Below are 27,101 nucleotides of genomic sequence, written 5' to 3' on the forward strand. Positions count from 1 at the left end.
AGGCAAGTACTCATACGTCAACCTGCCCCTTGTCACTTCTGGGCCTGTCAGCCTCTGGAGCCTCTTGAGTCAGACTACACTTGGGCCACCCCCTCACCCTCACCCCTCGCTATCCTCCCACTGGCTCTGTGCAAACCAGAGAACCTGGCATGAACAACCAGAGTTACATCAGAACCAAAATGGGGAAAACCAGTCTCTCTCTGCAGCTCCAGTTATGTACTGAGGTCATCTGGCCACACACTACATCCAAACTGTCACTGCCATACAACAAACTACCCCCAAACTTAGTGGCTTCGAGCAACAATTTATCATTCTCTCTCGTGGTTCTGTGAGTTGAGCGGGCTCAGCGGGGTTGTTGCTTGTGGTCTCTCACGTAGTTGTGGTCAGATGGTGGCTGGGGCTGGAGCCAGAGAAAGCCTGGACTCGCCTGGAGGTCCAAGATAGCCGCTTCACTCACACAGCAGGCAGTTGATGCTGCTTCGGCCAGGACTGTCCACGGCGGGCACCGACTCACGGCTGCTCCGTGGCACTGGGTCTTCTTACACTATGGCGGCCGAGGTCTGTCCCAAGCAGCATTCCACAACACCAAGGCAGAAGCTGCAAGCCTTCTTACAACCCAGCCTTGGGAGTCATACTGTTACTTCCATCACATTCTACTGGTTACGCTGGGCCAGCCTAGATTCGACGTGGGAGGGAACACACAAGGGTGTGCATACTGGGAGGCGTAGTCATAGGTTCACCTTTGGAGACTGACCACCACATGCGGTCAGTGAAGAGCAGTGAGCAGACAGGACAATGGGAGGCCTTCCTCCCACCCTTGGTGCCTGGCTGGCTGGGTTCTTGGGACAGCAGGCACTGAGGGCTGCCTTCACCATGGGGCACAAGACAGGCATGGGAGTTCCCCTCCCAGGGCAGCCCCGGAAAAGCTTGTCTGGCCCCCCACGGTCAACAGAAGCAAAACGAGTGGTTCTCCAGGTGACCAGGCCTCTCACTCAGCTGTTTCAGCACTGCCCCCTAAGACCCCCATTTGTGGTAAATTCTCTGCACCACCCACACCCAGAGCAGAAGCTCCTTCCCAAAGTGCTCTCTCTAGGGCAGCCCTGGGAGGGGGCAGAGTCTGAGGAAGGAACATTTCCAAGTCTCGGTCCTTGAGTCTCCTCAGTCAACAGCTCAGACCCCACCTCAGCAGCGTCTCACCACGGCTGCCATAGCTATGGTTTCAAATCACAACCAGAAGAAGAAGAGTGGTTGGAGGAGCAAGAGATTTAGCAGGAAATTCCATGAGGATCTGTGCTTGTAAGAAGCCTCAGAGGCCGCTTGTGACCAACTGCTCACACCAGGAAGACAAGGTCTCCATTTTCAAGCTTCACTGCTGGCAAAGCCATGAAGCAACCCCACACCAGGGGCTGAATGCCAAGGACGCGCCAACCCCTCAAAGGTAGACAGGATTTGCTTTAAAATTTCAGTCTCCAAATATGCCGCTTTGCTTGGCAAACTGGCCTTGCAGGAGAGGGTGTGGTTCCCTGAAGTCCCCGCAGTCGCGGGTTCACATGACCTAGCTGAACCCACTTCAACGACAGCACAGTGAGGGCAGCAGCACGTTCCTGTCAGGGATGAATCAGAGGCCCACTGTGAGCCTGCACATGTGGACTCTAACGCTCTGTGCTGGCTGCATGTTGGGGTGGGGGCCCCTTCCTGTCAGGGTCCAAAGCAACTCAGAGTCTGTTGTTTCTAACTCTTTACAAGAACTAATTTCAAACTTACAGAGAAGTCCAAGGATAGCACGAAGAACACCTGTACACCCTTTACCCAGATTCACCAACTGTTAACATCGTGTCACTCTGCTTTATCATTTGCACACTCTCTACGTCTATGTATTTTTTTCCTGAACTGTTTGAGGGTAAGTTGCATACATTATGGTATACATTTCCTAAACATAAAGACATTTTCTTACATAACCACAGAATAGTCAGCAACCTCAAGACATCTCACATTTACAAAATTCTTTTACCTAACCTACCGTCCATATTCCTAGTTGTCAGTGGACCCAGTGATGTCCTTTTTAGCTATATACCCATCTTACAGAACAGGAGGCTGAGGCCCATGGACGTCAGACACCTTGCCTGTGGCTGCAGAATAGGTCTATCTGTGGCAGGGCTGGGTTTGAACCCAGGTCCATCTGATGCTGTGGCCCAGAATAGGGGAGAGGGTCCCATGCCACACCCTCTCCTGAGGGGGCACACTGGGCGTTGGCTTCTGGAGAAGGTGCTGCAGAGAAGGCGCTGTGGAGAAGGCACTGGGGCTGCTTCCTTGCAGCTACTCTGAGTGGCTGCCCTTGCCCAGCTGGCCCGCAGCCCTTGCTGAGGGAAGCTGCCTGCCGGGCACCTTTTGGAAGAGGCTAGCAGTCTGAGGAGGACGCCAAGGTCTGGGAAGTGAAAAGGCTTTTGTTTTCCCCTGGCCTCTACACAAATGGCCCCAGTCAGCACGTGCCCTGGGCTGGGAGGGGAGCCGGGAGACCTCGGTCTGGAGACACCCAAGCCCCCCGCCTGTGGCCTTGATCTACCACCCAGCACAAGGAAACTCTGTGGGGCCTCAAGAAGCCAGTGTTTGCGGCTCCACTTCTCACCCCAAACAGGCATGTTAGAAACAACTTATTCCTCCAGGGGGAGAGGAGCCTATTTCAAAGGATCAAGCCCACCACTGCTCAGAGAGATCAACCTAGACTGCCTGACTGGAAGGGGAGGGAGGGGACAGAGGGGCAGGCCTCTCTGGACAGGCAAGTGCTCAGCGGGGGATGACCTGTAGCTTCTATGGTGGGCACCATCCTTCTGTGGAGCTTCCTGGAAGACAGAGAGGCCTGACCTAGTCTTGCCCAAGATCAGCTCCTCCTCTGCCAGGTTCCGGTGGATTCCAGGCCAACATTGCCTCTCTGAAGCCCCAAGTTGACCATCTCCTCTGGCCGTTAGGCTCTGAGTGCCTTCCAGGAAGACGAAGGGCAGGGGAGACGACACTCAAGTGCAAAGATTCAGGGGCCCTTCTAGAGCCCAGCAGCTACCCAGACCTCTCCAGTAAGTAGAAGGGGTGAGCTGCACCCCAGACACCATACACAGCTCCTCGCACAGCCTGTGCCGTCTTGTGGCTATAGCCCTTCCTCCTCCTGCCCACTGTTCTCTCTTGCCCTCTCTGCCAGTCACAAGCCTTTCTGGAGATTCTAGGAGGGCAGGGCCCTTCATGGGCTCTGGCAGGTTTGTAACCAAGATTCAGACCTGCCCTCCAGGAACATGCAGAGCAAGGAAGACAAACACAAGGTGAGCTCCTCGGGGGAGGAATCAAGTCTCTACTATCCTGCCCACAGCATCGTGCCTGGAGTCAGTCTCAAGAGCACAGTGGCTACAGAACATGCTAGAGAATGTTCGGGCCACTGCACAATGAAGACGAGGGGCCCTTTGTTCAACCATTACTAAATGAGTTCCAAGACGGGGGCAGCAGAGCGTTAAACCAGTGAGGGCCCTTCTGAGCGCAGGGCCTGTGCAGCTGCTCAGGTCACACCCAGGAAGCCGGCCCTGCTCGAGACAGCTGTTCAGTGAGAGCTGAAGATGGAGTAACAAGGTACAGGGTGACACGCAGTCAACACCCACTCAGGAGAGGTGGAGAGGGCCAGCAGAGGGAGGCAGGACCCACAGTTCTCCTCTGTGTGGAGCTCGTGCATGAGATGGACCTGCCGGGTACCCCTCTCTGAGTGACCTTCAGAGAGTCAAGTCACCTGTTCTTGGTTCTGGCTTCCGCTTCAGGGTTCCCATTCCATCCAGTTCCATCACCCAGGCTCCCCTTATCCAGGGCCAGAGGCAGGACGGATTCATGACCAACATGAATGCATGGCTGGGTGAGGGCACGGCCTGAGACACCATCAGGGGCAGGGGCAGTGGCCACATCCCAGAAATCCTGGCAGCTGCACTGGGAAGATCTGACCCTTGACTCCAGCAGGGAGGGTGCCTGGCTGTCCTGCCATACCCACCACCCCTTGCCAGCGCCAGCCCTTCTGCCCTCTGCAAACTCACTGTCGATAACAGGAAGTGAGCAGACGGGAGTTCTACGTTCTGTCCTGCCCTCCTCCCTTCCCCAGACATCTCAATCGGGGACGAGCTTCCAGACAGGGAACAGTGTGTGGCCAAGAACCAGAAGACCCCACTTATACAGGATAACTCGTCTTGTTCTATTGCAAAAAGGTCCTCACAGATGCAGGACAACCTCCCCTCCACGCCATGGAGTCTGTGGAAGAATGGTTACTGTGCAAACCGACATGGAGATGCCAGCTTAGGCAGGTGACGGCAGCCGGCAGAAACACCTACCTTCAGAGGACACGTACTCGCTACAAGCGGCCCAGACCCATTTTCGAGAAGCACTGAGGGTTCCGCAGGATGTACAATCTTGACTCCCGTCTCCCCAGTCAGCAGAATTACTCCAGGGAGGAAGGAATGTCATGTTTATCGAGCGCTCCCCTATGCCAGGCACGGTCTCGACATCTTTGTGCGTGCCCACGTGTGTATCTGTACGTATGTTATATAATGTGTAATATATATATATATATATATATATATATATATATGTATATATACACACACGACACATACACGAAATGCATACAGAGCTCGGGGCCGGGCACACAGGAGTCCTCAGAGCATGCGCCCACTGTTCTCAACACCCTAATTAATTGATGACTCACTTCCTCTGTGAGTTGGCCTGTTACACCCCATAGTTACAACAGAAAAGGAAACGGAGGCTCCAAGGAATGATGTGTCCAAGGTCACAGAGCCAGGTAACGACACAGGCAGGATTCAATCCTAGGTCCTCCCACTTCAAAACCTGTCCCCACCTCTGGGCCTCTGGCCACCCAGGTCCTGCCCTCACAGACCTTCCCTAACATCCTCTATCCAGTCTTCAAGGCCCGTTTAGATGCTATTCCTTCCAAAGCCATCCCTGATCCTAGTTCCAGAATTTATTTCCTCACCACTTCCGGAATTAATTTCATCCACTGTTTCCCCTGCTCAGTGTTTTATTAAAATCAGTGATGGCAGAGGAAAGGAGGTCATAAACCAATACTATTAGCATCTCCTATTTAGCAGGCAGGGGCTGGGTGTGGACACAGAGATAAATTCAATGAGATGAGGCTCTCCCTTGGAGGTGCTCAGAGTCCAGGCAAGGAGTGGAGAGGAGCTGGTCCCCAACACTGAGACACGCCCCCCAGTGACTGTGGCCTCCCACCACATCCCGATCCAAGGGTGGGGCCTTGTCGGGCCCACAGCAGTTTAGCCTAGAGGCTATGGCTCCTAGCTTTAAATCGCAGCTCCACTTGCCAGCTCCGCGCTGGGATCAGTTGCCAGACTTTTCTGTGCCTGATTTTCTCATCTGTAAGACAGTAACAACAGCGCCTACCCCAGAGGGCTGCAGTGAGCTAATAAATTAGATGAGCAAATCCTGTAAGCGCCCGTGCTGGATGAAGGTGGCTGGGTCACACCTCACTCTCCTCCGCATGGAGCCTAGGTGAGCACCTTTGAAGGTGATAAAGCCAGTTTGCACCTATGCTGACATAAATCCCAAAGACCAGAGAGCAGAGAGGAAGAGAGAACGTGGCCACCACGCGCAGCATGCATGCCGTGACTTTCTCCCTAACCTCCCCCAGCTGCGGCCAGGTAGGGCCCCATATTTCTGCTTCCGTCAGCAAGGTGCACAGAGGCACTCTCACAGGCCACAGTATTCGGGGAGAGAGCTGATGGTGGCAGCAGCAGCTGTTCTTCGTATTTCTGGGAACCTGCAAGAGCATTTCAAGGTGAAAAGAAACCTCAGCCTCCAGCAGGTGCCCAAATTCTGCCACAAGGCTGGGTGCTCACCCCAGCTGGGGGGAGGGGGCGGGTGCTTTGCCAGAGACACTGTATGAGGCCAATTTAACGTCTCTATTTAAAAGAGAAGAAAATGAAGGTTCGGCTTGAGCATTAGCTTGCACCTCCCTAGGAAGTGGGCAGAGCAGCTGAGGGAAGTTAAAGGAAGAACAGGCTCCAGAGAAGGGGAGCAGCCTCTTCCGGTGGTCTCCACGCCCCGTCCCGACTCCACACCCCGTGGGTGCTGTGTAGGGGGTGCAGACGCAGCATGCATGGAAAAGCCCAGAGGGGCTGGTCGCCTAGCTACTGAGAAGGACGCCTGGCCCTACCTGGACCCCCTGCAGTGACCTCACCGGAAGACAGATGAAGGTCAAAGAGCCAGAACTCCGGGCAAGTGGGAGGCCAGCTCCCTGCAGGCCAAATTACTTCTGCCTGAAGAGCAACATTTACCACCCAACCAACCAGCCTTCCCTCCACCCCCACCCCACCTCACCCAGCTCTGCTCTCACTAATGGAGCGGTACGCAGACGGCATGTGTGCATGCGCAATGGGGGGACACGCAGGCCCTCTCCCACGTAAACACGAGATTCATTTATTAAGTGCCTCTCTGGCATTTCCTTTTTTGCCTTCATCCTGCTTGTTTAATATTGCAGTTGACATTCTCATTTTATAAATGGTAACAGAAGCAGAATGGATGGCTAAAATTAGCTTACGAGTGAGAAGGAAGCTACAAATAGGACGGTGAACACAGAAGCCTAGTTAATTCCGCCCACATTACCACCCCCCACTCTCGGGCTGGTTCCTGACCAAGCTCTCAGTCTCTGGGCTGAGGAGCCGCCTGAGGGAGGGGATGTGTGCCCAGTCACTGGGGCACCCTGCCTGGCAGCGCCCCATGCTGACCCTAAGCCTGGGGCCTCCGTGGACTGCCTGGCCCAGCACCGCAGCCCCGACTCAGAGAGGCCAACCTGGGACTCTCCTGCTCTCTGGTTCTCCTGCCCACTCCCACCCAAAAGCCCCCATTCTGGGAGTTAATCCCCCAAGTGCGTCCTGGGCGCAAGGTGGCAGGCTGAGATCTCACCAGGCTTTGCTCCTAGGAGTGAGGTTTTCAGAACCTCCCCCAAGGATGATTCGGCTGAAGAGCCTGAGTCAACTTCCCTGGGACCTAGAAAATCACATCTGTGGGCCCTTCTGCTCTGCAGGATGTGCCCCTGTCCTCCCCTTTAGGACTGCCTCCCGGTCAGAGCATTGAGAGTGCTCACCTCACACACCCCCCTCCCTGCCCGGGAGTCTCGGGTCCCAGTCCTGCCCAGGTTTGCACACCTGCATTTTACTGACTTGTAATCTGTCCAGGACCACCTTATCTTATGATTACATATTTGTTCAATAAAATGATTCTAAGAATAATGATAGTGATGATGATGATAACAGTAAAAAGACCCAATCACTTGGATAGAGCACGCTCTGGCCTGGTAAAAACCCTGCACCAGTCCGAACTCCTTGCCGTCTCAGAGGTAGGTGCCATTATTACCTGTCTTACAGAGGTGGGGAGCCGAAGCACAGAAGCTAAGCAACTTGCCCAAGGTCATAAGGGGTAGCAATGAGTGGCTGCACTGTGGGGCACTCAGCAGTGAGGGGTTTGTGGCACACTCTTGGGCTGACAGCACCCCAGTCTGACCATTCCTTCACTCCCCACCTGCTCAGTGCTTGGGGCACCCCCTGAGAATGAAGGCGCTGATACTGGCCACAGGCTGGTATTCCAAACCCCAGCATGTTTGGGGCACCCCTCCACACACACCCCGCCACTGACTAGTAAAATGCTGACTCAGTAGTGACCCTGGGTGGCCACTTGGCTAAGAGCCTTTTCTAGGGCCCTGTGAGATAGGCAGGCTGAGCCTGCTCTGAGCTACATTAATTTAGGCCAGGAGTTGGAAACTATGGCCCGAAGGCCAAACCCAGCTGCCGCCTGTTTTTGTAAATAAGATTTTATTTGAACACAGCCACGCCCGCTCATTTACATATCGTTAGTGGCTGCTCTCTGCACTACGACGGCAGAGTTGAGTAGTTGTAACACAGACCATACTGCCCTCAAAGACTACAAAATTTAATATCGGGCCCTTTACAAAAGGTTTATTGGCCCCTGGCTTAGGCCAAATGGAGGAAACTTGCAGTTACCAAGGGGGTTTTCAGGAGGGCTGATTCCTTTACGGTTACTGATTACATACCCCACAGCCGAGCAGGCCAAGACTCCCAGGGCCGGGAACTGAACCAGGGCTTCCTATAAGCTGCAAAGGGCAGTGGTCACCCTCCTTTCCAGCGCACAGAGGAAGCAACAGGTGCAGACAGGTGGGCTACTCGCCTGGTCACAGGATAACCAGCGGTGGATCCAGGATTCAGGCTCAGGTCCACGTGTCCCAAAGCCCTGCGTACCTCTAAATGACCCAGCAGGTCTCGACTTGGGGACAAGGACATGCACACGTCACCAGGATGATCCAGCCCTTCACCCCAGTGCATGCGCCTCACACATCTGCAATGGATGCTCTAAGACCTGGCTCAAAGGGAAAGGGCATACCAGCGTGGGAGTGGGGAGAGGCCCTGGTACTGAAAGCTTCCTCGGGGAGGAGATCTGGTCGCTGACCACAAAGGGAGTGTGGGGTGGTGCCGAGAGCACCAGACTGGCCTGGGGATCCCATGCCAGGCCGGCTCATCTGGCTCCACGCTCTTAGGACCTCAGTTCTCTCACTCCTGGGTCCCTCCCTTCTGACACCGGATGGACGATTTATGACCCACAACTCCCGAATTCTCTCTCATTAGCAGCGACCCCCGCCCTGCCGGGGCGTCTCAGACGTTAACGAGCACATACATCACTGGGGGATTTGTCAAAACGCAGATTCTGATGCAGCAGGTCTGGGGTGGGGCCCAAGACTCTGCATTCCTAATAAGCTTGCAAGCTGCTTAGCAATTTTCATAAATCAGATCACCTTAAAGGAACAAGGAAAAGGACTATATAAAGGAATCCTGTAGTAACCCTTGTATAAAGCAAATATTCAGCAGTCAAATCAATCCAGATTTTCAATGATGAGGTCTGCCTAATTTGGCAGCAGGGTTGGAGCCAGAAGAACACAGCTTCAAATCCCAGCTCTGCCACTTAGAACTGTGGACTGTGGAAGTCCCTTCACCACTCCAAGCTCCAGCGTCCCCTCTGTAAAACAGGACAATGACCGCGTGCGTGTAAAGCGCTGTTGCAGTGCCTAGTAAACACCAATATCCTTCTGTGAATCAGGTGTGGGAAAAGGTGTCCTGCCCACGGTGCCCTGGCCCAGGCACCTTTCCAACCACACCCCAAACTCTCACCCGGTGAGGCTGGCGGTGCCTCTCCGTCCGACTCCATCTGGGGTGGGGACTGAGCCAGGCCTCCGAGGAAGCCCAGAGCAGGTCTCCATCAGTTCCCACCTCCCTCCTTGCGGCTGCCTCACTCGCTGGGAGGCCATGGTGGTGACTAATCAAGTGAGTGTCCCTGCTGCTCGGGCTGCTTCAATCAGGGGCCCGCAGTGGGAGGGCTTATTAGCTGCACCCAAGCTGGGGCTCACAGAGTGGCCAGAGAGGAGCCCTCTCGGGAGGGTCACCAGGCGTCTCCGCGTGTGCATGTGTGTGTTTACTGATAAGGAGCCACGTCTGGGCTTCACTCTGACCCGGGTGAGGACGGAGGAAGGGGCTGGGTCTCGGCTCTCGCGGGTTGGGCTCTGAGCTCAGGTGGCGGCCAGCTGGCCCCCGTGCCCCTCGCTTACCTGCCTCTGGGCAGTGGGGGAAGAGGCCTGGAGATCTGTTGTAATAATTCATACAGGACCACTGATGCCCAAGCTGGCCCTTCCAGCAGCCAGGAATCTGCCCGTATCCTCTGCCCTTCTGTTAGGGGAACATGGAACCACATGGGCCACAACACAGCTCACTGGGAGGGGGCGGTCAGTGGCCTTGGAAGGCTGTAGCCCAGCTAGACCTTTCAAGTCCTTTTCAGCCTGGAGAGGGGGAATAGCCTCCTGAGTACAAACATGAGCTCTGGACTTCAGCTTTCTGGGCTTGAAATCTGGTACAGCCACTCGCTGACATGTGGCCCGGGACAAGGTGCTTAACTTCTCTCTTGGCCTCACCTTGCTGATCTGTAAAATGGGGATAATAAGTAGCACCTACCCCAGTATGTGTGTAATAATCAAATGAGAAGAGATGCATAAAGCAAGTGCTCAGCAGAGTATGTAGTTAGCACTCAACAACGTTAGCTACTCGTGGGATCTCTGTGTGGGAGGGTGCCATGGGGGCTCTTGTTGGCCAACCTCCTGCCACCATCACTTTGGAGGTGACCTCCTTAAGGTGGAGTCTGTATGGAGAGGGGGCAAAATTCCTGGGATCCCAGCCTTCCGACGGGAGCAGCTATCTGGCTCCTCTGCAGGCAGAGCACTCGGGTCAGTGGCTGGCTCTCCCAGATGGCAGAGAAGGGCCCTCATTTTTTAAAATGCCCAGGAGATTCACCAACCAAATTAGATGGGAAGTGGCTTTGGGAATTATGATGTGCCTCACTGTTACGTGGTCCCTCATCTAACCCTTAATTCATTCCACAATAATTCACACAGGGCCTACTGTGTGCAGGCACAGGAGTACTGGATCAGGGATGAGAAGACCTGGATTCAAGTCCTGTCTTTGTGACTACTCAGCGTGAGAACTTTCCTATCTGTGAATATGAGATAACAGTAGCTCCAGGCACATTTGGGGGCAAGCAGCTATCTGTTCCTGCTGAATTCACAGAGAGACTGCAAAGGTTCCAGGAGACGGGTCTTTACAGCTTCGCAGCACAGTTCCGTTTACCAAACACTCCTACAGACATTCTAACAACCGCCCATGTTTCTGCTTGGCAGTCTCTGAGTTCTCCGAGTCCTTCCAATCTCTCATTTGAATTCTGTCCATAGCACAGTTTAAATTCATTTCCTTTTCTTTGGGCCTCAGAAGTAGAAACCAGTATCACAGAATCCACAGCAGTTCAGGATTCAGGCTCCTCTACCAATGCCCTTCTTCTGAGGAGGGAAGCTGCTGGAGAAGTCCTTTCAATGACGATGAAATGGAGCTAATGTTTACGGCGCCCGACGCTGCTCAGCTCCATGCTCAGCCTTTGCGCGTGGTATGTCCCCAGGCCCAGCAACCCCACGAGGCGGTCATCACAGGCCCCGTTACACTGGAGCTTCGTGAGGCTGGGGGACCCACCAATGCCCTCTCCCAGGACCTCTAAACTCCCCCTTAGGGCTCCTACCTGGTAGGGCTGGGCTGGGCACCTGCAGTGACGCCTCTAAAGCCAGTCTGTGACCCTACCACTCAGCCCCCACCCCTGCCTCTGGTCTACTTTCACTTTCACTTATTCTCTTAAAGAACAAGTACCATCCTCAGATTCAAAAGAAAACAGAAACCCTCACACTACGAACAGAGTTACTTGCACCTGCCATAGTCAGCCTCCACTTGGGTGGAAAAGAAGGTGACAAATGTGAACTGACTAGGGACAACGGTTACAAACCTCTCTGGCTTCAGACCAGCCCATAGGTTATCTTTCTGGGGCTGAACTGATCACACACTCCCACCCCTAAGCTCAAACAAATGTCTGTATAGTTCATCTGGCAGCCAAGAAGCTCAAGTCCTAGGCTCCTTCACTACCTGAGTAGCCCTGGGGCAAATCCCCGGGGCCTCAGTTTCCCCACTGGAACAGTGAGAATAAAGCCCCTTCCCCACTTGTGTCTCAGGCTCATTTTAAAGCCAGTCAATAGTGGAGGGTCTCACATATGCATTTGAGGCAGCACACAGCGTGGTCTCTTACCAGTCTACACGGGGCCTTCCCGATGAACCGTTAAGTCCCCGCAGGACAGAAACAGTGTCTGCCAGCACTCTCGGCTGCCTCTTCCACTCCCGGCTGCCCAGGAGGCCCTCAGCAGAGTCCGTCAATAACATGCCTAGCTAGGATACACAAGGCATCATGCTGGACGCAGGTTTCCTTTTAAGCCCCCTGTCTGTCTAGCTTTAAAAACAACAAGTAGTAACCTACCGAAAGAGAGAAGTACCAACTGGAAGGCACCGACTTTGGGGAGTGGAGAAAGCCTATGAGGGGACCTGTGTTATTATTACACACTTATCTCCCTGGTACCATTGTAACGACTGAGCTGACACCTCCAATCTACAGTAAGCAAAGAAACAGATTTTCATTTCGGATGCATATGATGGCTAGGAACAATACGAACAACATTATTTTAGTGCCCTGGGAAAAAATTAGCAAGTCAAATATTGAATCAGGCCCGTAGCACCACATGCTAAGCAGATTGCTTTGATCTTATCCACACTAAAAGCTCTATTATTGAATTTAAAGTCAGTGAACGCGTATCAGACCAATATACAATGTGTATCTGTATGCATGTTTCAGAAGCAAGGAATGTTTTGACTAAAGGAAGAAAATATCAAAGTTACAGCTGTGCTTGAAACACAAATTTGCCCTCCCTCTTCTCTTGGGGCTGGAGGCTCTGGGGCCAATCAAAATGTTTTGGCTCCGGAGGACCTGCTGACGGCTCCAGAAACACCTGCTGAGCACCCATGTTTCTGGAACCAACAAGTAAGGGGTTTCTCACCCACCTACTCAATTTAAGAGTTTGAGACTTCAAGCCAGCCAGTGGGCACCTTCTGCACATGGTATGGTGCCCTCTGGTGGCCATTTCTCTGGGAGGCCTACCTGGCTCCCCAAACTTCTAATGATCCAACGTCCCTCTCTATTGAGGGTGCCCTGCTAGGAAAAGGAGCTTTCAAGAGCTAAAGGGAGACGGAAGCAGGTGATTATGAGGGTAAAACCATCTAGTTGATTGGAAGGGGAGAATGTTAATTACCCAGCAGGGCCCAAAGAGAGAAATAATTTGGGAGGTAAACTTCCTATCCAGGATATACCCTCTCAGTAAGCCAAGCCGAACAGGAAACACATATCCTAAGCCCAGGGTTGGCAAACTGTATCCCACAGGCCAGATCTGGTCCCCCTGCTGGCTTTTGTACAGCCCAAGAGTTAGGAAGGGTTTTTACACTTTAAAATGGTATAAGTAAAATATTTTGCGACACGTGAAAATTACATGAGATTTCAATTTCAGTGTCCGTAAACAGAGCTTTATTGAAACACAGCCCTGCTTATTCATATACATAGTCTGTGGATGCTTTTGCATTACAACAGCAAAGCTGAGTACTTGCAACAGTCAGTTGTACGGCCTACAAAGCTGAAAATATTTACCATTTGGCCCTTGACTGAGAAAGTCTGTCAACTCTTGCCATTCATAAGGCTGAACCCTGAGTCTAGTCCCCACGTCCACCCTGCCCACCTTCTAGCATGATGGCGGGGTCTACAAGACAAAGGTGTGTATACGGAGCAAGGGGGGGGCATCGCCTTTCAGCGCGACCCCTACACACTTACCATTTTATTATTGATTTCATGGAAATGAATCTCACAGACTTTCTCCACAACGTCTTCATTCTCAAAAGTGACAAAGCCAAACCCTAAAGGAAAAAGGAAAAAAAAAAAACAGAGAGAGGCGGGATGAGTTCGGTTCTGGCTGGCCCACATGTTTTTCTCTGATGTTCTGCAGTGGCCACCGGCTCCTGGTCTGAGGATGGGAGGACGGATTCCCAGGAAGGGCCTTCAGGCTGAGGAAGTGGTTTCTCATTTGTGCGGAGCACCCTTCCAACAGTGAGGAAAAGTCGATGATTTCACCCACACGTGTGGTTTACATCTGCCCCGAAGCAAACAAGAAATTTACTCGTCTGTTATTTATGAGGGTCAGAGCCCTGGGCTCCCTGTGCGAGGCAGGCGGGTGGGCTCCCCAGAGCGGTGGGGAGCACGGTGGGGCCAGCTTGCCCTTTCCGAACTGGAATGGCCAGCCCTCGGGTCGGCCTCCAGACGGAGGCGGTTATTTGTCCTTTTCTTCCTGAATTACTTCCTCTAATACCTCATCAGGACATCCTGAGGCCTGGAAGAAACTATTAAAAGTTTCGGGCCTCTGTTCTGCACAGGCATCCTTTTTCCACCGCTGCTTCAAAAGCGCTGCGGATTTGGGGCCGTTTAAGACTGTTTGATGCCTGCTGTCAGCCCCGTCAGCTACGCACTGTGTTTACTCGGCTGGAGACTGGCTTCGCTAGACAAGATGCACTGAAGAATTTTGGCAGGCGACCGCTGCTCAGCATCCTGAGTTCCTCTCGCTACCCTCCCGCCTCTCTCTTTCTTCTCCTCCGGCCCCCGAAAGGGTTTCCAGCAGGCTGCCCCATCTGTGACCCCACTCGGTAAGCACTGCCTTAACACATGGACCCACTCACAGGACGGGACTCCACCGCGGATGAAACGCGGCTGCAATGTCAGTACTAACACCACGAGGGAGCAGATGCAGTGGGTGCAGACACCCCCACAGGGAGGCAGCAGACCTGGGTTCCAGCTCTGACTCTGCATCGAACTTATGTGTCCTCCCAGGAAGCCCCTTCCCCTCTCCGAGGCTCGAGCTTTGCACCTGCAAATTAAGGTAGTGAGACTGGACGCTGGATCTCACACCTTGGGTCACAACCCGAATCTGGATTTGCAAGGCTCTCTGCTACGGACCAAATGTTTGTGTCCCCCCCAAATTCATATGTTGAAATCCTAACTCCCAATGTGATGGTTTTAGGAGGTGGGGCCTTTGGAAGGCATTTAGATCATGAGGGTAGAGGCCTCATTGGTAGTAATGCCCTTCTGGAAAGACACAACGGAGCACGCTTTTTCTCTCTCTGTCACGTGAGGATACAATGAGAAGACGGCTGTTCATAACCCAGGATGAGTTCCTTCAAAAACCCAACCACGCTGGCACCCTGATGGTGTACTTTCAGCCTCCCAAACTGTGAGATACAAAGTTCTGTTGTTTATAAGCCCCAGCCTATTGTACTTTGTAACAGCAGCTTGAACTGACCCTTAAGACACTCTCCTCCCCAGAGATATGAACCTGGCTGAACACGAACTTGGACACACCAACCAGGAACACGAAAACCAGGATGGCTCTTTCCATATTACGATTATTCGTTCTTCCTGTCAATGAGTAAAAATACAGATGCTCCCTGTTCAAGCTTCTGTGTTTACTTTGGATCCCTATAAATGAAGGTGGAGAGGGAATCTAAGTCCCTTCCGTTTCTCCGACCTCCAACTCCGACACCACCGTCTTCTAAGGAACACAGAGAACAGGAAGCTGGTACACTGAGCTGCTACGTCACAGCTCCTGCAGGGTCTAGAAGATTGCTCCGGAAAGGAATGAAAAAGGCCACCCCCTGCTCTCACACAATCCCCGGTACAACAGAGGGCTAGGCCCACCACAGACATGGCAATCATGATCTTTACTAGGATATAGAATTTATCACCACACACCAGATACCAGGCTGATGTTCCCAGTCTACACAGCCAGCCCATTATAGACACGTAAGGCTGAAGGTCAGACACGCCATCAGGGAGACACAAGCATTTGCTGTAGAGGCTCAAAGTTGGCAAGTTTCTCCCAGCATCATCCTGGAGAAGCTGGGTCCTCAGACACAACGACATTTTGTTTGAAGTGAGGTCCAACAACGTATCCTTCACCAGATTTATACACCCCCCTCTAAACCAGGTCCCTGAAGAGAGAGCCACAACCCCAACCCCGGATTCCCTCTGTTTGGGCGGTTCCTTCTCTCTGGCTCTTGGTTCCATCTATTATGTGCAGACTTGGACGACAGCCACACCCAGATGCAGTCTCCAAGCGACTTCTCTGTGGGCTCTGGTGTGTTGGCTCCCCATAAACACTTCAAAGGGGCCTGAACACCATCAGTTAAACTTCTCAACCAGGCAGGGACCCCTGCGGCACCCAGAGGAGGACCTGCATCATTTTGGTTGATCCTCTCCTTCCTGCCCACCTCCTAGAGCCCAGATCCTAGGAGGCCTCTCAAGAACGGATTAAGATGCAGGGCCCTTCCAAAGGGTGGCACAGCAGAGGATGGGGGAAGCTGCTAACACTGGCTTCAAGGACAAGCGCAGGGCTGGGCCTCACTCACTCTGGGTCCCCGGGATGCAAAGAGCCCCCTAACACACAGAAAGAGCCGAGTGGTCGGTGGCTGAATGAATGACTAAACGAGCCATTTCCACTCCTCCAGGGTCTGAGCATCTTGCTAATCTATCTGCGCCACTGCCTCCCCTCAAGACTGATTTGGACCTTTCTTCTGCACTGACTGGCTGCCACCTGTGCTAGGCATTGTGGAGGACGCAGAGATCAACAAGACAACGTCCCTCTTCTGAAGCTATCTGCTCCCTAAAAGGCACAAGAGAGGTTCCCACTCAAGGAGAGCATCTCCCCGGTACAGACCCCACCCCTCCCTCACGACCCTTACGTCTAGCCTGGGGGTCACTCTAGATCTCATTTTTCCCCGAAGGTCCCCCCTCTGGCCCGGACCCAAACCCAGGCAACACGCGAATCCCTCAACAAGCCAGGTTGGGCGGGTTCTTGGGGGGAACCGCAAATGCTAATTATGTTGAGTGTAATGGGTTGAATAGATAAGTCCCCGTCCTAACCCCTGGAACCTATGAATATGACCTTATTTGGAAAAAAAGCTTCTGCGAATATAACTAAGTTAAGGATCTCAAGAATTAGGGTGGGCCCTAAATCCAAAGACAGGTGCTCTTAGAAAGCAGGGGGAGATCTGGGACACAGAGGGCAGAGAGGGCGAGAAGTCCACGTAAAAACGGAGGCAGAGACTGGAGTGACACAGCCACAAGCCAAGGATGCCTGGAGCCACCAGGAGCTGGAGGAGGTAAGGAAAGATTGTCCCCTAGAGCCTTCGGAAGGAGCGTGGCCCTGCCAACAACTTGATTTCGGACTTCTGACCTCCAGAGATGTGACAGAATAAACTTCCGTTGTTTTAAGCCACCTAATTTGTGGTAATTTGTTATGGCAGCCACTGGAAACTAATCCAGCAAGGTTATAGGTTTCAGCCGCCCCTACATTAGGTGGGTCTCCTCCAGCCAGGCCGAGGACACAATTCTTGGATAGAAGGCAGGAGAGTGTGGACCAATGAGTCAAAACCATCCGTGCCATCGGGAAAGAGCATGAAGTCAGTGCCAGTCGAGGGCGCTGCTCCACGAGCCGGGGGACAGCTGGTTTAAAGCCACCTTGCTGCTAAGCACAGGTACTTGATCCTGGAACAGCCCCTAGGGTAAGTCCAGTCACCACGGGGGCCACGGGCTGAGTTCACTGCCATGGAAGCTGCTTTTCTGCTGCAACCCCCTCCTTCCTGGTCCACTGTGCACATGGCTGTCTGAACTCCAGGCCCAACACCATTCAGGACTCACTGTTGCCCCAATTTCCCACTCTGCCACCGCTCAGAGACAGGAAGTGAGTGACGGAGCTAGGAGATAGCAATCAAGATGCAGATTGTTGCACCGGGAAGGGTGGGGGCAGAACTCACCGCATCATTTCAAATTCTGACTCTGATATTCTCCCTCCTGGTCCCTTTCCTAACCCCACAGGACTCAAAATTCAAGTATCACAAAAATGATTTTCCTGATCAAAGGAGAGAGCCTGGATTTTAAGCCTATGTACCTTGGATGCATAACAATTCAGCGATGTCAAGGTTCCTTTGCAGTATTTTAAAGATCTATATCATTTCAACATCCCTGTTTGGCCCAAACAGAGAAAACAAACTTGATCATGTCTAAAATATTTCTTTATTCCATTTGGAGAAAGCAAAGAAGCAATGAAACAGTTATCAATAAACGTTATTCCTAACATATAATCATTTTTATCTCACAGGTGCATTATCATTTACAATGAATTAGTAACTCCATGGTAAACAACACCCAAAATAAATTAAAGAGTAAAGGACAAAACATCGGGGTCAGAAATTTGGGAGGGACAAGGTGGTGGGTGGAGAAAATCTTTTTTTGGCAAAGTCTTTTTCTTTTTGGAAATTAATTTTTTTATTGGGTAAAATGTACATAACATAAAAGTTACCACTTTTAAGGGTACAATTCAGTGGCATTAAATACATTCATGTTGTGCAACCATCACCACTATCCACTTCCGGAACATTGCCACCAGCCCAAACTGAAACTCTATACTCATTAAGCAATAACTCCCCATTCCTCCTTCCCTCAGCCCCCGGGAACCTCTATTTTACTTTCTGTCTCTATGAATTTGCCTATTCTAGGTACCTCATGTAAGTGGAATCATATAGTATTTGCCCTTTTGAGTCTGGTTTATTTCATGCAGTATAATATTTTCACGGCATCATAGTCTTTTGAAGCATCTGCTACTTGCACAGATTCTACGAGACTCAGGAAGGCTGAGTCTTTCTAGGAAGGGGCAGGAAGGACTGATTATTTCCCTCCCATTTTTCCAAGAGAGCCCTGCAGAGAATCAGAAATGGAGCCTCATGAAAGCCCATCAAACTGGGGCATGGCAGCCAGATAAAAGAAACATAATTATCCTTGCTCAAAGGCAAGGACCAAATAATGGGCAGTGTGCCCCAGAGAGTCTCTTCACCTCTCTGGGCCTCTAAAAGAAGCAGGCAGACTGGGTGTGGGGGAGTGAGGGGGAGAGTAGGGGGATAGATGGTGGGCTGTCCTGCTCTGGTCCCTGCCAAGGCAAGGACTTTAATCCACAGTGTGTCTACCTGGGCTCACACTCTATCAGGGTCCTTTGGGGTGCCCCTGTGAACAACCCCCTGCTCACTTTTTCACCTCCCTTGGTCCTAAGAAGGTGCCACCCCGGACCAGAAAACTCCTCTCTTAAGTATTTAGTCACTCAAGCCACCATTCAGAATGGAGAGGAACCCTAGGGACTGACAACTGGGCTGGGGGGTATGAAAGGGCCAAAACTTGGGGGACAACAGGCTAGTTAACCAAAGGAACCCTCTCACTTGTCATCAGCAAAAGGACACCTGCCCGACCTCTCATCAGTCGCCGCCTTAACTGCACGCAGCGCCTTTGAGGGGCTCTAAGCGTAAGCAAAACTGGGACAAAGGAGGTGGCGGGAAGGTTGACCCCAAACAAAAAGGGATTTGAAAATGGACATAAATAGGGTAGAAGTTGACAGGGAGCATTTAAGAATGCAATTCAACAGCACGCTCCTGAATGAAGCTATTATTGAAAACCAACAAGTAAGCTCTATTTAAGAGATAAGCATTTAACAGCCAAACCTTTTTTCCCTCTTTTATTCAAATGAACAAAATTGAATATTCATCTAAATACAAAGCTATAAAAACACACACACACACAGAAGAGAAGAGAAATCTGAAAAGAAGATACCTCAAAATTAAAATGACCTGCTCCAAACACAGTCACTGAGGAACATCCGACAGTTAACTCACAAAGAATTCTTTTTTAGGTCATCGAGGGAAAGATGGGAATAGCCTCCTCCTAGCCTCAAAATGGTTTTCTTCTCTTATCATATAGGTCAATGAACACTAATAGGCGATCGCTAGGGCCTAATGCATCTTCAGCAAAAATCAATGCAAGTCGCAAGTTAACACACTTGGTTAATGGGGAAAAAATGAGGAACAAAAAAACCCAGATTGTCAAATTTATTCTGAGTATTCCACGAGGAACTTAAGGTACATGTACGCAAGGATATTTATAACTCATGCAACCTCCCTCTCTTGCTATAACCCAGTGCTGGGGGAAGGGGCAGTATTCATGGGCTGCTTTCGGTCTAAATATGAATCCTTTGGGTCTGGGCATGGGAAGCACTTTCTGGTTTCAAGGTGCTTCTCATACATCATCCTACCTGGTCCCCAAGGCAACCCTGTGAGAAGCAGGGTGGGGTCCGCCATCGTCATCTTGCTCAACTGCTCAAATGACCTGTCCATGGTGACATGCGGCCACTAAGCCAGAGCAGGACATCAGGGACCTCCTTGGATCACTGTTCAAGGATGGATTTGGTGGCCCTGTGGCTCAGAGAGGTTGAGAGCCTGGGCCATGAGCCATGATGGTCTGCGTGCTCCACCAGAGTCAACCCTCACTTCGCTGTGTGTCGGTTTGTGACATTTCACCTTGAGCTGCCTCCCGTCCCCAAATCAGAATGTTTCTGGGCCCCCTCTGTGGGCTACAGCAGGTCTGGCAAATTGGTTTCATCCGCCTGGAAGGCTTTTCCTGGAACTCTGGATGGAGAAGGTCTGAGCCCTCCCACCCCACTGCCAGTGGTCCATCCGGCAAGAGTGGAGATGAGCAGTCTGCACAGACGCATGGCGGGACGGAGTGGCTTCACATGCCCTGGGTTTGCCCTACACGAATATAACTCAGGAGATTGATCTGTTCCAAGAAAAAAACAAGCTGGCTCTCCAAAATGGTTCTGACTACTGACTGCCACTTTGGATACTCACTGCACATTCCCCGGACATGAGTGAAATCCAGTCTGAGTTGCCATTTGAGATTCCTGAGCATTTTCAGACATCGAGCAAGAGGTGTGGCGACAGTCCCGGGTGTGTCTGCTTTCACACCCAAATGGTAATGTGGACCTTGGTAAGACAGGAATGTCACTTCCCACCAAGCCAGGGATGGGATTCCTTCAGTTATCTCTAATGTCCGGTATCCCAAAGGTGGTTAGTTATTATCAGTCCACAATCTAAGAGTAATTTTAAAGAGAGAAACCCACACTTACTGAGCAGCCACTCTTTAACTCAGTCTTCACATCTCCTCCTGTGGAGTAGCAATGACTGTTCCCACTTTACAGATGAAGAACTCAGGCCCAGGTGGGAGCCCACTTTCTTCACAGGAAGGTGGGTTATTCTAAATCCGGTCTCCCCTGGATTCTAAACTTGTCCCACAAGAACCCTGCCCTGTCACATCTCCCTGCAAGAACCTCTACAAAATGGGCAACAGCCCCTCACGCTAACGATCCAGCAACAGAGGGCAAGGAGAGAGTGGGAAAGCTGTGTTCGTCCAGCACCCGTTGGATACTCGCCTCCCCTGCTGCCCGATGCACCCGAGTCCTTCAACACAAAGGCAGCTAAGGGGTACTGAGGTTTTTCAGGGATACACAACAAAGACTGTTGTTTTTCTTTTATAGAGAAAAACAACTAGAGCATCTCCTGCACCAGTCGAACCTAGGATGGGCACAGGGTGAGCGACTTCTCTGAACGCTTCCAGGCCCCAACCACAGACCTGCCTGAAAGAGCTGGGTTATCAAGCATGAGGCTAGAGATGTCTTGCAGTAAACCGGCTCTCTAATGAGTCAGCCACCCTGGAGAGATAAGCAGACTCATCTCCCCGGTCTGATTAATAACAAAGAACCAGGGCCTGATTAATAACAAAGAACCGGGCAGGTGTGCTGACCTGTGAGGGACACAGGACTCAGCCTCGGGCTAGTCAGAACAAAGACTGGCAGGCCAGGAGGCCATCAGAAGCAGACACACTTGCTACCACCCTCCCCTGTGGCCAAGCAACAAGCCTCTGATGGATTCCTGGGGTCTGCGAACATCCCCTTGAGGTGTCCCTCTCTCCTCCCCATACCCTCCTTCCTCCCTGACCCTGAGCTGACAAGCTCCCTCTTTGGGGGCCCTTTCTGACCTGGTCTTTCCTCCCTGCCATGTCCCCTTCAGGGTGGCACTGCAGCCCTTCATTATGGCATCACTCATGCACCTGCTTCCTCGTTTACACCAGTAGTTTGGCAGCTGGTTACTGTAAACTATAATAAAATGCCTTTCCAAAAAATGAAGGAATGTGACCAGACACGCCAGACATCATGATATTAAAGCCGTGTCAATTAATTTCTCGCCCTGCTTGATAAACGAGCCCCATTCCATCTCTTAATAATGAGGAGAGAAACAAGAAAAGTTGACACTTAGTTTAATTTATTTTCTCAACTTGCCTGGTCATATTTCTTTCTGCCTTGCAGAGCCGGCTGGGGCTATGGGGAATTACAAGTGGCTTGCACGCAGGCAAGGCATAGATCGGTGCGAATCGACACGGGTGTCCTTTATTCCCACACACCACTTAATCAGGAGGGGGAAAGTGACTCGGTGAGCCAGCTCACACCTGCGCCTCTCCAGCCACCCTTGGGGGCTGGGGAGAGTTGAGGGCGGGGAGGGGAGCAATCTCAGGTGTACACGGAATCAGATAACAGAAATGGCACTATCAGATTTCCAATCTAGTGCAGAGAACCCGCACAACGCTTAATTCTCTAAATTAATATTAAGCTACATTGGTGGCATTTGCCGGAGAGGAGCCAGTTTCTCAGCTGGAAAGGTGCTTTTCTTTCCTTTTCAGCCCAAGGATGCTCTAGCCAACGCCTGACCTTGAAATGTGAGCATCAACCTTCTAAAAGTCAGACGCCGTGAACCAGCAAGCTCTAGTTACAAGTAATTTTTTCATAGGGCCCCCTTAACTCCAGGACCATTTATGGAGGCCCCTAGACCGCAAACCAAGTTGGAGGTGAAAGTGAAGTGTGATCTAAACCAGTGTCTCTCTGTGTGGTCCTTCCACAGCCTTCTGATGGGGGAGGGATGTGTAAAAATGCAGATCCCTGGGCTCTGCCTGCCTCCCAACGTGGGCTCTGTGGAGGTGGCCCAGGAATTTGCATTTTCACCAGCTCTCTGGTGATTCTGATGTCCACTCAAGTCTGACTCTGCTCTATGTTTCCCAATTCAGAATGAGCCAAGTAGAGATTATTTGGTAAAAAAGACTCCAGAACTTTCCACAGGAAAGAGGATCTCTATGATCCCCTGTCACATGAAGAGGGAAACTAAAGCTGTTTTAAGAAGCCTCTGATATCCCTTCCTTGGAGAGCTGGACCTCTCAGCCCCAAAGGCAGCCCTCATCCAAGGCAGAGGGAGATGAGGGGCAAAGACGAAGCTTCTCTCTCCCAGGCTCAGTAAAGGATCAGAAACCCATTCATACTCAAGTGTAAATGACTGACCTTGCTTCCACCACCAGAGGTATTGGTGGTTTACCCAAATCAAATCCTTATGAGAAAGCAATTAACTTCGACTTTAGAACTCCAAACAGGTATTCAGGCAGTGGGAGATATTTTTTACTGACAGGGGTGGTAGATATTTACAGCTTGAGTCTGTGAAATTCTATGAGTGTACAGAGAGCTTTACAATTGTGGGGGGAGGGGGGGTAGTCCGGAAAAAAACACCCAGGAAGGAAGAGAGGGAGCTTAGAAAGGGAGATGGAGAGAGAGGGGGCGAGAGAGAGAAAGAGAGGGAGAGAAAGAGATTGACAGAGGGGGTGAGGAGGAGGGGGGGAGAGAGAGAGAGAGAGACCTCCAACCATCCCAAACCATTTTTCTAAGAGAGAAATCTGCCATGAATACTGATAGCGTGATTTGAAAGTGCCTGTGGTTGCAGGGAAAGGATGTCTCATCCCAGACTCCTGTTAACCGAGGGGGAAAAAGCACCTGTGATCCGGGCCAGACAACCCCAACCTCATTTCATTCTGAGTGCGCTCCATAGCAGTGATTCTGTGAATGACACTTGTCAGGGCAGCAGATTAGTTCACAAACCTATTTTTTTGTGCGTGGTGTTCCATCTTGGTCGGGAAAATAGTCAGTTCTTGGCGAGAGAGACACATATTACTGCTGTTAAGTGCCAATATAAACTCTGGGACGCAGTGGTAAATTCACCAAATTAAATCGCTAGACAACTGGCTCGGATCAGGACCCCGGCAGAAGGTGCCAGGGCTGCAGTGTGCGCCCAGCGGGGCGGAGGAGGCTGAGGTCGTGCGCGCAGCTGGAGCAAGGGCACGAGGACGCGCTGCCTCCGCGGCTGCTCTGGAAACCACAGAGCCTGGGGCGGCTTTGGCGGGCTCCATGGGCAGGAGCGTGTCCTTCAAGGCTTCTGAATCCAGGGGCTTTCTGAGCTTGGGGGGTTGGGACACTGGCTGGAAGCTCTTCCCTACAGAGGTGGGTATTGAATTGGTACCTTCAGGATCTCCCCCAAAGGGTGGGTTTCATATCTGTCACCTTTTCTGACACACACCTTCCAGCCCCACCCATGCAGTCAGCAACCTGGAAAGTTAGAGCCAGTTTCGATCTATCTTAATGCCCCTACTGAGGTGGGTGGAAATGAGCTTAGACTGGAGCCAGGTAGATTTGGGCTTAAATCATGCCTCCAGCAATGACTGGCTGTGTGAATCTGACCAGGTCAGTCAACCACTCTGACCCTCAGTATCCTCCTCTATGAGACAGAAATAACAATATCCACCTCACCAGCCAGAAGGATTGCTTGAAAACAATGTGAGGGGTTAGCTACCCTCTCCTACCAATTAAGCGAGACTTTACAGCTTCTCCTCTATCCCAACTTCTATCTCCACACACACTTACCTTTGCCCTCTGCCTTGAGCCTCACTTATTAAAATTCATTTGACATGTGTGTCAGAGATGTCCACAGTGCTTTATCAACTATCACGGTGGGAACAAGATTCAGGACAGGAAGAGGTGGAAGTCACGTGGTAAATTCCCAGGCAGTCTTGTTACTTAAAAAGACCCTACTGTGCATCCTTTTGGGTAAAAACAGAAATCCTGTACTGATCCTTGAGTGCCAGGCCCTGTGCTGGCTGAGCAGGGTGTGGTCACGCAGGCCCGCGCCCTGACCACTGATGCACTGCCAGTGGCTCCCAAGTTCGCCCCAGGGCTGGAGCCTGCAGCCTGGCTGCTGATGAAAAAGTCAAGGGCCTCCCTTCTTGGGGGGTGCCCTGGTATCCTCTGAAGGGGGAGCGTGAAGGAGACAGAGAAACAAAGAGGGGAAGGTGGGATGGACACCCACAACAAAACCTGCTCCACCAGAAAGAGTTGGAGCAGCCCTGTGCCCCGCCCACCACAGTACGGAGAGAGGAGCCCCTCAGAAAAGCCGTGGCCTCCCCAGCAGCCATCTCAAGATGCCCACTCGCCTCCCCTCTAACAAGTTCTCAGGGAACAGCTACTGGCCTCAGATGAGGTGCCAAAACTCCATCAAAAAAACCACGATTTGGAAGCAGGTTTTCAGCGCTGCCACAAATTATATGACTTTTATTATGAGGTATGGTTTCAGAATAGTCCCAGCTGACAGAGCCCTGGCTGGATGCCCACTGCACCCGCCACTCCCTCCATGCCCCCTGCAGAGCATCCATTTCTGCCAGCATCTCCATGACTCCAGCTGGCCGTGCTGCCAGCAAGCCTACCTGGAGATGGGGGGTAGGGGGCTGCCCATCGATGCTGCTGCATGAGACACACATGCTTATTCACCATAAGGTAGGGGCTGACCTATTTTATTTTAATCTTCTGGCTGTTCAAGGCACTGTTCTTAACATCTGGAAGCCAGATCTCTCCAAGAAGCTGAGACCAGCAGCCCAGGCAGCCTGCAAGGGGCAGCATCTCCGCCGGGAGTGAGCAGAGGACCACTCCTCGACTCCCCAGACAACGGCCTGGGGTGGGAGAGGCAGGAAGGTGGTGGAGAAGCACGGGTAAGAGGCAGCACTGTCTAGAGGCTCACTACTCAGGATGCTCCACCACCAGCAGCAATGCCACTGCCTGGGAACCTGTTGGAAATGCAGAGTCTCAGGCCCCAACCTGGACCTCCTAAACCCGAATCTGCATTTTAACAAATTCCCCAGGTGATTTTTATGCAAATTAAAATTTAAGAAGCACTGGTCTGGAACAGTGATTCTCAACAATGATTTTTACATCAGAATCACTTAGGAAAAATTTTTAAAATACCGATGCCCAGGCCCCACTCTCAGAATTGACTTAGGTCTGGCGTAGCATCCCAGCATCTGTATGTTTTAAAGTCTCTCCAACTGATTCAGATGTATAGTTAAGGTTAAGAAGCATTGGGAAAAGAAAAAAGGATAATTTTCATCTAAAAGTCTTTTTTTCATCTTAAAATAGTTTCAGCTTCACTAATATTTAATATGTGGACTGAATGGTCCTAGTGCTCTCACACATCCATGTCAGATGGACACTTGTCTTAGACAGTAATTTATAGACCCCTGAAGGACAGAAAGGAAATGCTACAATGAGGGTGTCGTCAGAGTGGCACCTCATTTATTCACCTGCTACAAAGATAGCTGGAACCTAGTGCTGTTTAGGTGGGACCATTAATGGATGCACGGGTTATGTGATCTGGCTTTAAAGAAGGAACCTCACAAAATGGGCACTGCAAAGAAAATCTGGATTGGAGATAATACTGATGACATAAGCACAGACCACTATCAGAAAATGGCGAGGGGCCGGCCTGGTGGCGCAAGCGGTTAGGTGCGCGCGCTCCGCTGCGGCGGCCCGGGGTTCACCAGTTCAGGTCCTGGGCGCGCACCGACGTGTTGCTTGGCAGGCCATGCTGTGGCGGCGTCCCATGTAGAGTGGAGGAAGATGGGCGCGGATGTTGGCCCAGGGCCAGTCTTCCTCGGCAAAAAAAGAAAAGAGAGGAGGATTGGCAGATGTTGGCACAGGGCTGATCTCCTCACCAAAAAAAAAAAAAAAGAAAAAAATGGCGAGCTGACCCTCTTCTGACTCTTAGCAAGACTCCTTACCAGCCATATCATGCCCCCAAAACGTTCTGATCAGATGGAACAAGTGGCAGCCAAGTGAGAAGGAACCCACTTTTCAACAGAAACTTGTGCTATAGAGAAGACAGCTGGAAAACAAATGTTTGGAAAACATTTCTATTGTTCTGCCGATTTTGTTGCTAAAAACGAGAAAACTGGGTTGCCTGCAAAAGCTCTCATATCTGCATGCTTTTAAGACTCGGAAACAGAACTGTAAAACTCATTCTAAAAAAATGAACGTTTCAGTGGATTCTGAACCCATTTGTTAAAAAATATAAAAATGCAACACGATTAGTTTGCATGAAAAACTGACTGACATCAGGGAAGATGGAAATTTACAAGCTGAATTTCAACAAAATCCTTTGCATAATTGGAGGATGGGATTGAAAAATTAGTATCATGATTTAGCCAGCACAGCGAATGTGCTTCTTCCACTGGGATCTGTGTATCCTAGGAGGGGTATTTTTCAGTTATGAGAGGCATTAAAACCAAGTATCGAAACAAGCTCAATTTAGAATCCAACCTTTAGAGCTGGATCACAAAGTGTTAAATCAAAAATTCTTTTACAAAGAAGCATATTCAATCATATTGCTCTCCCCCCAAAACTATTTTAATTATTAATAAAATTCTAAATATGGCTTATTTCAAATGTATCCTATCATATTCGCATTCATATA

The 27,101-nt window shown here is 51.2% G+C and overlaps 1 protein-coding gene across 8 annotated transcripts in view; it reads right to left on the reverse strand.

The window, feature by feature from the left end:
- MSI2 (musashi RNA binding protein 2) overlaps positions 1–27,101 on the reverse strand; it is a 390,565-nt gene that overhangs the window by 65,655 nt on the left and 297,809 nt on the right. For all 8 annotated transcript variants that reach the window (XM_087440933.1, XM_087440934.1, XM_004434758.3 and 5 more), the window contains one exon: positions 13,345–13,427. In XM_087440933.1, coding sequence (XP_087297059.1) covers positions 13,345–13,427 — 83 coding nt within the window. The remainder of the gene's footprint in view (positions 1–13,344; positions 13,428–27,101) is intronic.

Source organism: Ceratotherium simum, chromosome 16 (assembly GCF_057802395.1).
Source record: "Ceratotherium simum simum isolate JZ-2026a chromosome 16, ASM5780239v1, whole genome shotgun sequence".
Lineage (NCBI taxonomy): Eukaryota > Metazoa > Chordata > Mammalia > Perissodactyla > Rhinocerotidae > Ceratotherium > Ceratotherium simum.